Here is a 14,105-nt window from a genome sequence, read left to right as displayed (position 1 = left end):
AAGCGTGAAGATGTAAGGGAGGAGAAGAAAACGGGCTATCAGTGGGAAATACGCACGTAAGGAGAGACAAAGAAAAAGGGAGGGAGAGAGAGAGACAGAGCGCGGATATTTTGCCAGGCACCCCTGGTGTGAAGCTTGTGTCTGCGCGCTCGCTGCTTACTTGACAGCTGCACGCGCACGGGTAGGGTGAGTACACGCTTCTTCGGTCTGCTTTCATTGTTCTTTACTGTTCTCGGTTAATGCGAGTCAAAACACATTTTAACTTTTGTCAGGTGTTACAGATAGAAGTTAAAGAAGTCGAACGTTTATGTGTCTGTGGCTGCACGTCGATCGGGTAACAGACGCGTTTCCATAATCCCAGCAGGTCTGTGAGCCAGTCGCATGTTGTGTGTGTCGATACGTGAGGTGAAGATTTATCATGTAAGACAGTTGTTTGTGGTCCGCTGTGAATTGTAAAGCTCCAGGATCATTTAGCAGACTGGTATGCAGTGAGTTCTACTGACATTTCAAGCTGTTGAGCATTTTTGTGGAGGCAGAAGTGAGTAAATGGTAGCTGAGGTGGTCGAAACTGTAACTGGCTCAGTCAGGTGCCCCAGGAGGCGCGCGCTGGCATGTAGGTGGGAACTCCATCATTACTGGGCCAAGGTCTTTCCATACATTAGCCTACATCTGGCTTGGCACTCTTTCTGTTCTCTCTGTCCCTGTTCCTCACTGTACTGTATGCCTTTGGTTCACATTGTAGTACATCTATCAAACATCGTAGTGTTCGTTTAAACAAAAAAATATTTAAAGAGACAGTTCACCCCCAAAATTGTGGTATTTACTCACTCTCATGATGTTCCAAATCTTCAGACTTACCTGCTACTGTGGAACATAAAAGATCTTTCTGAACTGTGTCCGTACATTGAAAGTCAGTGGGGTCCAAAAAACATGAGACCTCACTGACTTAGATTTTATGCTCAAAAATTTTTTTTTTTCTAAATATCTCCTGTGGTTAACTGTTGCTTAAATGTTTTGGATCAAGTGCATTTCTGTAACTCTTACTGACATCATTCACACTTTAAAGGGACCATTCAAAAAAAAAAAAAAAACTGTAAGTAACCAACACTGTTCATAATATCATGTGTTCAACAGAACATACTATCTGTGGCTCCAAGTTCAAGGAGAATTACCTCAGGTTGTGTCCATGCATAAAGATTTTCTCAGACAAGAGTCAAGATCAAACTAAATAATTTGCAAACTGATGTGCATACCCCACAAATATGCAAAAAAAGTAATATGTGGCTGACCGTGCAAGTTTGAGGTTGAACTCTGGCTGACTAATTTTGTCATGGAGAAGTAACCTATCTTCTTCATCAGAACACACGCAGAACCTGATTTTACCAAGTGAGACATGTTCCTGGGACAACATCTTTGTTGACCCTGGAACAACATTGTGATTAACCAATCAGATTTGACAAACAAGTTTATAGATTTTGTGAAGTTTATGCTTACCCTCACTGTTTGGTGCTTGTACGTCAGTGTCATTCATGTATAATTTCCTCGGTTTCAAGGGATTACTCGTGATTAAGGTTAGGTTTAGGTGTTGGGATATGGTCAAGATCACATTTTTGGAGTAAAATGTTGTTCCAGGGTCAACAAAATATGTTGACCTACTGTATGAACACATCTAACTCGGCAAAATCAGGACGTGCAGAACACACGGCCTTGAGGAAGCAGAAGAGCTGTGAGCAAAAGAGTTCAGAGGAAAAAGAAATTCTCGGTGTAGACGCTCAAGCTGGATTTTGACATTGTTGGTCTCTGCCTCTGTTGTATTTGCTTCAGAGCACTCAACACCAGCACATTTCCTCCACAGTCATTACGCTGTGCCTTTTTTCACTGCATTGCAAAATCTGTCCATCATTTGCTGAGGTACATCTTCTGTTGGCTGCTGGTGTTAAAGCTTGTGTCATTCTATGCAGCAGGATGAATGATAAAAGGTTAAACTCTCTGATATTCTCATAGATAGCACTAAAACCTCACCTAGACACCTGAAATTCATTTTGGAAGCCAAGAGACTCATTCTTCTTTTTTCTCTTTCATACTCTTTCTTTTTCTCCCTCTCTTGTTGCTCAGGGTGCTGCTCTGAATCACCAGCTCTGAGAGACACACAGGAAATGACAGCATGAAAACACACACACACACATACACACTCAGACACATTCTCTCACAACACACACTTTATTCAGCTTCTTCAAAAATATCCACAATAAAAGACTTTGAGTGAGTGACTGCGGAGTCACTGCGGAGAAAGGAAACTGATTCTTTCAGCCTCACGCATATAACCAAATAATAGCACTCATTGCATTAATCACGTGTCAGATCGTTAGCTTTAAACATGTAGCAGGAAAGTGTTCCTGTATCAGCTTGGCACAGATGCAGAGACAGTGACAGAGAGCAATACACACATTTAGCTTTGAAAAGCTTTCAAGTTGTCATCAGCGCTGTCATCCATTCACAAGTGAGACAAAAATCATTGCTCATTAATTAAGAATAGATCAGCTCTGCCCTGGGAGAATCAGAGAGGTGCACGGGGTCAGAAAGAGGATTTAATCTTACATTTACAACACATTTCACATAGAGAATACTAGTTCATAATGTACACTCTGACCTTTACATACTGCCATTTTTAGTTAGTTGCCCCATATGGCCTCTCCTCATTCCAGTGCCTTTTCTTGCCCTGTTTCTGTTCCTTTACAGCCTGTACCTTTCTTTCTCAGTTATAAAGAAGTGTTGCTATTGTTAACTTAAACTATTAAAAATTATACAAATAAAGGCCAAATTAAATCTAAATATTAAAATTATATATAATATATGTTATATTCGTGAGCAGGAGTTTGTGTTTACTCGTGTGTGTGTGTGTGTGTGTCTACATCTGTTTCTTTGGCCGTACGGATGAGGTCTGTGTCTCGCAGTAAAGCTGTGACTCATGACTCTGTAGGCGCTTGTGTGTGATGTGTGTGTTGTGCCATCTGAATCACTGCCGATCACGTTTCACGTTCTGCTTCAATGAATGCCACACATTAAGCCTGGTGAACTTTGTCCTTTCGTGCGATTGGCTGATTACAGCCACAATGGCACAGGAACTGTCTGTTGTGATCATTAAAATTCCTTCTGATTTCTCTTGGCATTTTTACTGGTGAACTGGAGAAGAACGGAGAATCGTGTAGAAGTGTGTAGATGTTATGGTGCCGTTTCACTCCCCGCTAATGTTTTTGCTGTGATTTGGACCTTGGGTGCAGACAGTTGATATGTATGTGTGTGTGTGTGTGTGTGCAGATGAGCTCTTGCAGCAGCAGGGCTCTGACTCTGCTCTCCACAGTGTTTGGGGCGTGTGGACTGCTGTTGGTGGGGGTTGCTGTGGCGACGGATTATTGGCTGCTGATAGAGGAGGGAATCGTACTGCAGCAGAACCAGACTGTCGATGTCAGGATGGCCTTGCATTCTGGCCTCTGGAGAGTGTGTTTCATAGCAGGTGCGGACACACACATATTATACACTAAGGTCTTAGTACTTCTTTTGATAAAATGTTCGGATGTGAAGGATCTCCAAACACATCATATATATAACATATATAATATATATATATTTGTTTCTATTTCAAATCAATTATGACAATGTAAATGAAAATGAAAATTCAGCTTTACCATCAAAGTAGTTAATTACCTTTCAAGGTAAAATAGAATATATTAAAATAGAAAACAGTTATATAACATATAATGTTATTTCTCAATATTACTGTTTTTACTATATGTTTGATGAGCATAAGAGACTTTTTACCCCCCAAAACATTACATTTTTACCCACCCCAAACTTTTAAATGGTAGTGTTAATATTTAAAATATATTGTATGTTTTCATGTATAAAGACCCATTCATAATTTGTGGGAAAAGTGATCATTTTATAGTTGAATAACTTTTCATTCTACTAACTTCAAAGAAAATGATTTTCTTCAAGTATTATTTTATTCATTATAATAAACTTATAATGAATTAATACGTTTTATAAATTTTGTTAAATTTAAACAAAAATTACACAAAAGTGATGATGACAATAATAATAATATAAAAACTTAATATACTGATATTAAATGTGTATTTATATGTTTATGTAATTTTATATCTCTTTCATTATATCCTCTGTCTCACCGCTTTAGGTACAGAGAAAGGTAGATGTGTGGCCTCTGAGTATTTCACAGAGCCAGAGATTGAAATCACCACAGAAAACACTGCTAATATCCTCAGTGAGTGAACGTGACTTCAAATCAAAGGAACACATCCACATTTACACACACAGCTCTCACACACATGTGTTTGCTGTTCTGGCAGAGATGGTGCGGACAGCTACTCCCTTCCCTATGGTGTCCCTGCTCTTCGTTTTCATGGCCTTCATCATCAGTAACGTGGGCCACATCCGTCCACAACGCACCATTCTGGCCTTGGTTTCTGGAATCTTCTTCATCCTCTCAGGTAGCAGGAAACCTTTCCATCTGTAAGGTGAACATAACTGGTGCAATGAATCCATATTTTATGACCCTTTATGAGTTCTATCTAAAGTTTCTCAGTTTTTAGACATTTAATATTTATACTGACTAAATAACACATTTAGAATAGTACCATCTATAATAATGTCATCACAAATGGGACTGGAGGAACATTCTTTTGAATTAAGTCGCTTTCTAAAATACTCTTTCAGTTAAAAATAGTTCAGAACATATTTAATGCAGATCCTTTTTCAGGACGATTAAATGTGTGAGGATTTTGTGTTCTGCACTCATCAGAATGCAGCGGCACCATCTGTATTACATGAATGATGTCTCCTTAAATCATAAACCTTTGTCTGCACATGAAATCTCTCCGTCTGTTTATTATTCTGACGTTTTTGGAACCAGTGAACGCAGTGATAAAGTTTTCTTTGGTGGATGTGCTGTATTTTTATTTTATTAGTTAGTCTGTCACATCTATCATATGAGTAGCATGTCTTATAACCCTCTGTCACATAACAGCTCTCATTAAACAGTTGTATATCCTTTGCACTTATTGTTTTCTGCAGTGTTCTACTAAAGAGCAAAAACATTTATTCATGTTGGCACAACTGCCTGATGTGTCCCATATTATGTAAATGTGAAGATTAAACTCATCAGTCAATGGTGCCAGATTTATTTCCCAGTAAAAACCTCAAATATCTGAGCATGCATTTCAGTGCTGTACCAGCAGAGGTCAGCAGATTCATAAAATATAAAAAATGCTTAATTAGAGAAATCAGACAGAGACCCTAGTAGACATTGCAGCCCGGGCCATCGCTACTGGGGTGATCTCATACGACTGGCTGAGGCCAGCCTAAAAAGATGCTCAGGACAGTTGACGGGCCACTGCTGTGCATCGTCACAAAAGCTAATCATTTGCACGTGTTTTTAAGCCTTGCCAAGTTAAACATTCAGAAGTGTTTAAAGCATTCGAACACAAAACGATGAAAAGCTCAACTTGAGTACTGACAAACTCTGTTCAGAGAGCCACGTCTTACAGACAGCAACACCGAACCGAGCTTTCCTTCACGAAATTCACTTCCTCCTGCACTTGAAAGAACAAATACAAATCACAGTTTAAACAAACAGAAAAAGATGTGAAAGATCCCTATTCAGCAGAATTTGCCTCTTTTTGTTATTGTATCGACAAATACATACAAAATTATCTAAAAAAAAACTGTGTGTCATAAGTGAAAGTAAACAGTTGAGAAAAAAATTGTCCTTAATGTTAATCCAAGAAAATGAAAGAAAGAAAATCGCTCACTGCTCTTGATTGAATTACTTTGTAGTTTTAACAAGAATTAATGCACAGTCAAACCAAACATTATTCAGACACTAGATATCATTTTTTTAATTTTTTTTTTACTAGTGGGTGCAGGACACTATAGATCATTTATGTAAGTGAGTATTGCAAAATAAAGCAAATTGTGACATATTATAGTAAAAAATTCTTCATAGTGTGGACTGCCAGTGAAATTGATATTAAATATGAAATGTTGTCATACTAACAGTTTTCTGAAGTTTTGGTTGATTGTAATCCATTACATACCTTTCTTTCAAAGTTATCTTACATTATCAAGATGAATTTGTTCTGATACAGTTTAACTCTGAGTTCTTGTTATATTTTATTACCATTTTCTAAACAATAGCAAATAAAGTGTAATAATGTGAGAAATGTTGAAGGTGTCTGAATAGATTTTGGTTTGACCGCATATTAAAATATGCAATATGCATATTATATAATTTGTAATGAAAAAAATGCTAAATAAATGCATTTTCCCTTATGAAATAGGTTTGAACTCCACTGTAAACATGAAATAGCACTTTAACAACAGTCCATAGGAAGAGACTTAACCTAACCTGAATGTAGAACTTATTTGTATGCAGATGCCACTGTTGTTTACTGCATCACTGCCTCAACCTTGCACATGGCTAGAAAAGACCTTCAACTTTATCGAAAACACCTCTATCCTCCTGCAGCACAAACTTCCTGAAAGACTGCCCTTAAAAAACACCTTTTTACTTGTCCTTTTCTCTCTGTGTTCTCTGTAAGCCTGCTGCTGAATATGTAATGGAAATTTCAGACTGCTCGGGGCTGATAAAAGTGCTTCAGTTGAAAGAAACCATTAAAAAGTAAAGATCAAGTGTGCTGATAGTGCCGGTAGATGGAGCGGCTGTGAAATGTAGCTGATGTTTGCAGGAATGTTGTGTTTTTATTTTGTGCATGTGGGTGAGAGTGTTGGTCGTTCGGCTGTTGTGATAAATATTACAGGCATTTCTCGAGTTTGTGCATGTTGTTTCTCGCCCTGTTGCTCAGTTTCGCCTTCATTCTCTGTCCAAACCTGCACACACACTCACATACCTCTGCTCGCCACAATCCACTTGTTTGAAAATTTACTCACCCTCAGGCCATTTACGGCCACTGGAGAAATGTAGCATTACATCACTTTCTCATCAATGGTTCCTCTGTAGTGAATGGGTGCCGTCAGAATGAGAGCCCAAATAGCTGATAAAAACATCTCAATAATCCACAAGTAATCCAGTCCATCAACTAACATCTTGTGTTTGAAAAGAAGTTGTCAAGTCTGAATCAGGAGAGAAATATGCATAGATCAAGTACTATTTACAAGTTCTACTCTGTGAATTTTGATGTTAGAGGACGACAGGGAATGGACTTTCACTGGAGGAAGCATTATTTTGGAATATGGACAGGTATTTTGGCCAGAAGCAATGGTTTAAAATTCAAATGCCTTAATGAGGGATTATTATTATTATTATTATTATTATTATTATTATTATTATTATTATTATTATTATAGACATGCATCTCTTCCCCTTATAAGACTGGATTACTTGTGGATTATTGTAATTTTTTATCAGTTATTTGAACAACGGCACCCATTCACTTTAAAGGAACCATTGGTGACCAAGTGATGGAATGCTTATTATCTCCAAAAAAAAAAAAACTCTTCTACATCTTGGATTCCTTTTAAAGCAAGTTTTAAGGCTGAACTTATCTTTTAACGTAAGGTATAATAAATCCTGTTCCAAGCCTCAACTCATTTCAGTTCAAATCATACATCTGTTTATGAGCACTATTTAATACATATTTAAGCTAAGCATTTAAAAACTCACTGTGTACAGTCTCCGGGCTCAGCGTCCTGGACAGCAATATTTGAATGATTTATAAAAGGTGAATCGCTGTCTGACCATCAGGATTTTCAGTGTAGATATAAAGGTTAGGATTATGATTTATTTATTTTTTGGGTAAAATTACAGCACCCAGTATGTTATCATTGTTTGCTGTTGGCATCTAAAAGAATGTGTAACAATCACAATCTCCTCTGTCCTCCGTGCATCTCTCCTAGCCCGCTGTGCCTGCAGTGAGGAGGGTTTGGGGCTGTGATTTATTTGGATTTAGCTGATGTACTCTCATCAGTGGCCGGGCAGAGCCCTGGAGTGTGTTTAGTACTTGTGTGTGTCTGTGTGTGTGTGTGTGTGTGTGTGTGTGTTTGTTGAGTTGGCCGAGGTTGAGCAGTAAATCCTCAGGGTCCCGACAGGAAGACTGATGTCCTTATCACCTTGCAGTTATTTAACTATATTATTTAGTTCTGTTGTTGGTTTTTCTCTAGTTTTCATACAGCTGCATTTAACACTTATTTAGCAGGTGGCAGCCGCGATGATGGTAGTCTGTTGATTTTTCTTCACTCTTTTGTTATTCTAACACTCTCTTTCTCTCAGGGTTGAGTCTGGTGGTGGGGTTGGTGCTGTATATCTCCAGTATCAATGATGAAGTAATGAACAGGCCGCGGGAGCCAGAGCAGTTCTTCAACTACCACTACGGCTGGTCCTTTGCATTTGCTGCCAGCTCCTTCCTGCTCAAAGAGGTCAGGGGATAAAATTTAAGTCCAAAATATCAGATCGTCTGCCTTTTTTGTATGTCATTTTCTGCTCAGAGTAAATGAATGGCCAAGATGTAGACATATTTCTTGTGAAAGCTCCTATGGCTTGGATGTATCGGTGCTTCTAGGCCCGAGGGGCTTAACAAATGATGGTACTGTAATTATGTCACTTGATGCTGCTGAAGCAGATGCTTTTAACATGACCCTGCCCTGAAATACACTTCAGTCGAAGGCAGGAGCTTCGAGTGTGCTCTCTTAATGTATTATTAATGTGGAGCTTCAAATGTGCTCCATTTTAGTTACTCCTCAAGGCCTGAATACTGTATTTGGAGCATTTGATCCTATTGTTTCATTGACAGCAAAAGGAAAAAGTTAAGAATCCTGAGCTCAAGGAGGTTAAGAGGATTTTCAACATGTACAGTCAAACCAAAATTTATTCAGACATCTACAACATTTCGCACATTATCACAGTTTATTCGCTGTAGTTTCGAAAATGGTAATAAGATATGACAAGAACTCAGAGTCAAGCTGTGTCAGAACAAATTAATCTTGATAAATGTCAGATAACACTTAAGCAAAACATGATCAGGTCAAAGTGTCTGAATAATTTTTGGTTCCAAATTGTATAATCAATTTTACTGGTAGTCCACTGTATGAAGAATTTGGGGGTATATTTCACAGTTTACTTTATTTTGCTATCCTCACTTACATAAATTAGCTAGTGTCATGCACCCAATAGTTAATAAAGAGTGAATAATTTTTGGTATGACTGTATATATTTATTCATGTTTCTACATGATATCCACATGAGATTGGGTTTTAAGGTTTTCAGGTATTTCAGATTCAAATGTGGATGCTACTGGGGTGATTATGCAAGTCAGAAGAAGACGAAGCGGATGATGGAGCAGTCAGAGCTGCAGATCTGTCAGCCGTTTCTTGTATGTGCACTTAAAGTGAGGATTAAGCAAAACTGAAGTTCAGGCTCTAACTCTTTTTTTTCTGCTCGATTCAGCAGGATCCTTTTACTATTATGATCTCCAAAGGAAACATTAGTTTGTCAGTGTGTGTGAAAGAGAGAGTATTAGAGCAAGAGCAAAGAGGAATTGCTGTAAAATGCCCTCATATATTCACATCAAGTTTTTCTTTGTTTTAAGGAGAGTGTAGTCACTTAAACAGAACCAGAACAGTATTTCCTGTGTGTGCTGACGTTATTTCCAACCTCTCACAGATGCTTTATTGATTTGACACAAATACCCACAGTAAATAAATGATCAAATGAATACATACCTAAAGAAAGACCATTTCTTTTGTTCATATTAATTTTTTTTATTAATCATTATAAATATGATATATATATGACTAGCGCTCTCTTCCACCCTAAATACCACGACTGAGGTGAGACCCTTAAGCCAGACACCGAACCCCCAACTGCTCCTTGGGTGGCGCAACAAAAATGGCTGCCCATTTCTCTGGGTTTTCACATTGATATAGTGTGTGTGTGTGTGTGTGTGTGTGTACACTACTCACTGCTGTGTGTGCACTTGGATGGGTGAAATACAAAGCACAAATTCCAAGTATGGGACACCATACTGGAGTAATGATGCTGAAAATTCAGCTATGCATCACAGGAATAAATTACTATTTTACTGTATTTTTGAAGCAAGAAAATGTAAAACAAATTTGTCCCCATATACTGGATATTTGACATGTGGCAATTATGACATCACATCTCTTCATTCTCTCTATTAAACTTTCTCTCATTCTCTCAGGGTGCTGGTGTGATGTCAGTGTATCTCTTTATGAAGCGTTATGCCGAAGAGGAGATGTATCGGCCTCATCCGGCTCTCTACCGCCCCCGCCTTTCTGAGGGCAGCGACTACAGTGGCCAGTACCTGCAGCCAGAGACCTGGCCTCCATCCCAGCGTGCTCGGAGCGCCTCCGAGATCTCCAGTGACATCTCCATCCAGCTCACGCAGAACCCCCATCCCCCGCAGAAGATCAGCGGCCAGCAGAGCACATCATCTCCAGGAATCACAGCTGCTTCCAGCCCCACCCCTGGAGCTAGATACCAGCTGCCATCACCAGGTTCTGCAGCTCCATTCCCCCACAACCATCCCCTCCACCCTGGGGCGCACAGGGCAGCTGCAGCATCCCAGACCCTGCCTCTGTCTACAGCACCCCCTGCAGTGCCGCCCCCACACTATCACACACACATGCGCATGAGCGCTTCACCATGCTAAATGCAGATGGAAGGGAAAGTTTATGGAGTGTTTGTTTTTACTAAGATAATGCTTAAACAATGAGAAACAGAAATATGATGTAAGACAAGATATAGTTTTTTATATTGAGAAAGGGAAGTTAGAAAAAAATACTGTTTGTAAAGGCCTCTTTTTAAGACTGAATGTTGTGAAATTGTAGCATATTAAACTGCAATGGATCGAGTGAGGGTTCATGCAGAACACTTGACAATCACACACAACAGAACTGACAATTCATGTACTTAGACATACACATTAGAGCACATAAGAGAACTATTGCCTTCTATAGGTGATATGAAAAATATTATTGAACATTTATTATTTTTCATCATGGAACCTGTGAATTTTTAGTTCATACGCCTGAGATATGCTTTCTTTTTTTTCTTTTTTTTTTCCTAAAGAGTTGAGAAATATTGAATTTTTGTTGTATAAATATTGTGTACTTATGTGTTTTGGCTGCGATTTGGTTCACTGCCTTTCTGCAAAATGTTGACAAACCTAATGGGGAAAAAAACTAAATTTAAATAATTTAAATGTTCTTATTCTGTAGGACTCTTTTCTGAATGTATCATTATATGTAGGTCAATATTACAATATTAACACTTGCCTGACAGCATATTTTAAATTGTCAGCGTTCACAGTGCCCTCTAGTGTTTATGTGACTGTATTAACACTGCGTCTTAAGCGCTGTCCGTGGTCCTGAAATCGGTCAAGGCAGCTTGTCAGCACAGACCGTGAGGCAAAAATAAACACAGTCAACCGCTCCATAATGTTTCATTGCAAAAACAAATGTACTGTAACCATACAACATCATTGTGAGTGAGTATAACAAATCACAGTTACAAATAGATGTTGAGCAGATTTAAACTTTTAAGGCATTGAAACTAATAAGACCCATTCAAACCTGTAACGATAATCATAAAGAAAGATTTTAACCACGTTAATGACTCAGGGGAATTATATAATTGGAAGCACTTTCAGAACGATGCTTCCCAGCTGATGAATGATAAAAAAAAAAAAACATTGGCAGCCAATCAGAATCCATCCTGCTTTAACGAGCTAGAGCTTTTAAAGCAGTAGAAGACAAAACTGCAACACGTTTATAATAAACAGAACTTTGACATGCAACAGTGTAGATGCTAGTTATGGTTATCTTTATATTAATTGTTCTTGGTGTCTTTGTTTTGTGTTTGTTACTGTGGCCAATAGGGATGTGAGCTGAAGTGGAAATGTAAGCATTATGGTATACAATGATCAGCTGAAGTGTATCATTTCTATGCCACTAGCGGCAACAAATGGATTTGCAGAAATAATGATCGTTTTCAAACACATTTCCTGAACACTCCCCTTTTCTATCATTGGACGAACACAGCCCCTCCCCGAAATTACGCTTTGGTTGAGCCAATGTTGCTGTGTCGGGCTGTTTGACCTAGAATTTTTTTATCCCGCCACAAAGACAAAGAGTTAACCTTTTTGGAAAATAAGGTACCAATTGCTTCCTCATAGTTATCCCTGTACTCCAGTGGAATAGTAAATATAAAATACTAATAGTAAATTTCAACATCAAAAACACACTTTCTTAAGCTTTAAAGGACAGAGCAATGTGCATGTGTATATTTGCGTGTGTATTGTCTGCACTGAGACTGTTAAGTGCTTCTCTGCGGTTCATCGTTCCATTGCCTCAGGGAAGCGTGCGGTCCAATTGATCAAAACTGTCTCTCTGTTTCTATCTCTGCTTGTTTGTGTTTGAGTAGGATGTTATTACAGCCGCATTTCAGTAATTCCTTTCGCCAAGGTGTTGCACTTGTGTTTGCTCTTATCCTACAAATATAGTATCTCAAACAGCTAATACACAATGTGTGTGTGTTAATGTGTGCTTATATGAGGGGGTGGGGGAGTCTGCCCGTGTGTGTCAGTAAAGAGTTGGATATAGCTCTTTTCACCAACATTACTGCATGAAAGAGCTGTCACCCAGCATTAGCCCATTGCCTTTTCCATGTGTGTGAGTGAGAGAGATGGAGAGAAATGAAGATGAATATCGGTCGTAGTTCACTGTACTACTGTGCAGATGTCTGAGTTTGGTGAGTTGACAGGCTGCTTAATGAGGAACATATCTTGGCAATTTCATCCACTTTAAACGAGCCCATACCAACGAGTGCCCAAAAAAAAAAAAAAAACTGGGACTAGCCTTTTCACATGATTACCCATCATCACGCTTTCCCACCATACTCGACCTCGGAAGCCACACACACACACACACACACTGACTGAGTGTATATTGGTCTTTGAAACGACAGAAAGCATAAGAAATATATTCGCACGCTATCTAAGCCAATTCTGAGGCATCTGTCGCATTCAACCTGCCATTTTTCACATCCCTCCCTCCATACACCCCCCTCTCCGTCTCTCTCTCCCTCTGCGGAACTCAGTGCTCTTTCTCAGGCTGGATAACATTGCATTTAATTAGCAGTGCGGTACTAACATCATCTCCAAGATGCCTGCTTCTCTCATCTCCTGCAAAAACCAGTGAGGGCAATGTTGAGCATTTGTGTTTCTGTTATGGTGCATGGGAACTTTACATTGACTACTGCTATTGTATTTTTCTTTCCCATAAATCTAAGGCTGACACAAACCTTTTTTGCATTATAACATTTTACATACAAGACGTTAATCGGTGTGTTTATTAAACATTTTTGCAAACACATTCTTAATAATATCAGCAGGTTGTTTAAGAATTATGTAAATGTCATATAAATGCATCAACCCATAAACGGAATAAGCTAATATTCTGGTTTATAGAAATCTGAATAAACAAATGGCTTATGCCTGAATAAATCATAATTGTTGGTCATTCTTGGTGATATTCGAATTGTAAATAAAACAGAGATTTTTCTACGTTTTAGAAAGAAATACGTCTTCTAAACACTTTCACGTGTACTTCAGTGTGTTTCTTGCTGTTTCTTTGTAATTATCTGTGTTTGCTAGCAGTTTCTGAGTGAAAATTGGTCCAAAATAAAATGCAGTGTCAAAAGTCAAACTATTGAAAAAACACTTTAGGAGGAGAGTTATTTATTGAAAGTATTACAAGAAGTGAACATGAAATCAGTATACAGACACATTAAAGTACCTCATCAGCTAAATGTTGCAGTTCGTTGTATTCTTGTCTGCTGTAGTCAAAGACAATATACTGATTAAACAACTATTAAACAAATAGAAATCACCTGACACAAGTTTTATGCTTGTCAAGCTTGTAAAATTGTGCATGTCAGCGCATTTCATGTTGCACAGTAATTGTGGGAACATTTGGTACCCAAACTGCAGGTGAAACCTTTTTGAAGGTCTGGGGGAAAAGCTTTCATTTTTCAAAAGCACAATGGCGCG

General features: G+C 38.5%; 1 protein-coding gene across 1 annotated transcript; it reads left to right on the top strand.

The window, feature by feature from the left end:
* LOC128030171 (voltage-dependent calcium channel gamma-7 subunit-like) lies at window positions 1-13,596 on the top strand. The gene is made up of 6 exons (XM_052617654.1): window positions 1-186; window positions 3,319-3,514; window positions 4,196-4,282; window positions 4,368-4,508; window positions 8,306-8,451; window positions 10,236-13,596. The coding sequence occupies exons 2-6, from the start codon at window positions 3,319-3,321 to the stop codon at window positions 10,704-10,706; spliced, it is 1,041 nt and encodes a 346-aa protein (XP_052473614.1). The 5' UTR covers window positions 1-186; the 3' UTR covers window positions 10,707-13,596.
* The last annotated feature ends 509 nt before the right edge of the window (window positions 13,597-14,105 follow it).

This window comes from Carassius gibelio, chromosome A16 (assembly GCF_023724105.1).
Source record: "Carassius gibelio isolate Cgi1373 ecotype wild population from Czech Republic chromosome A16, carGib1.2-hapl.c, whole genome shotgun sequence".
Taxonomy (NCBI): Eukaryota; Metazoa; Chordata; class Actinopteri; order Cypriniformes; family Cyprinidae; genus Carassius; species Carassius gibelio.
This window is presented reverse-complemented; position numbering and strand designations above follow the sequence as displayed.

What these genes read in the sequence shown, in the direction of transcription:
- LOC128030171 (XM_052617654.1), top strand. Translation starts at nt 3,319, where the DNA reads ATGAGCTCTTGCAGCAGCAGGGCTCTGACTCTGCTCTCCACAGTGTTT. An exon ending in GAGAGTGTGTTTCATAGCAG is followed by an intron (nt 3,515 to 4,195) that starts GTGCGGACACAC and finishes TCACCGCTTTAG; the next exon opens with GTACAGAGAAAGGTAGATGT. An exon ending in AAACACTGCTAATATCCTCA is followed by an intron (nt 4,283 to 4,367) that starts GTGAGTGAACGT and finishes CTGTTCTGGCAG; the next exon opens with AGATGGTGCGGACAGCTACT.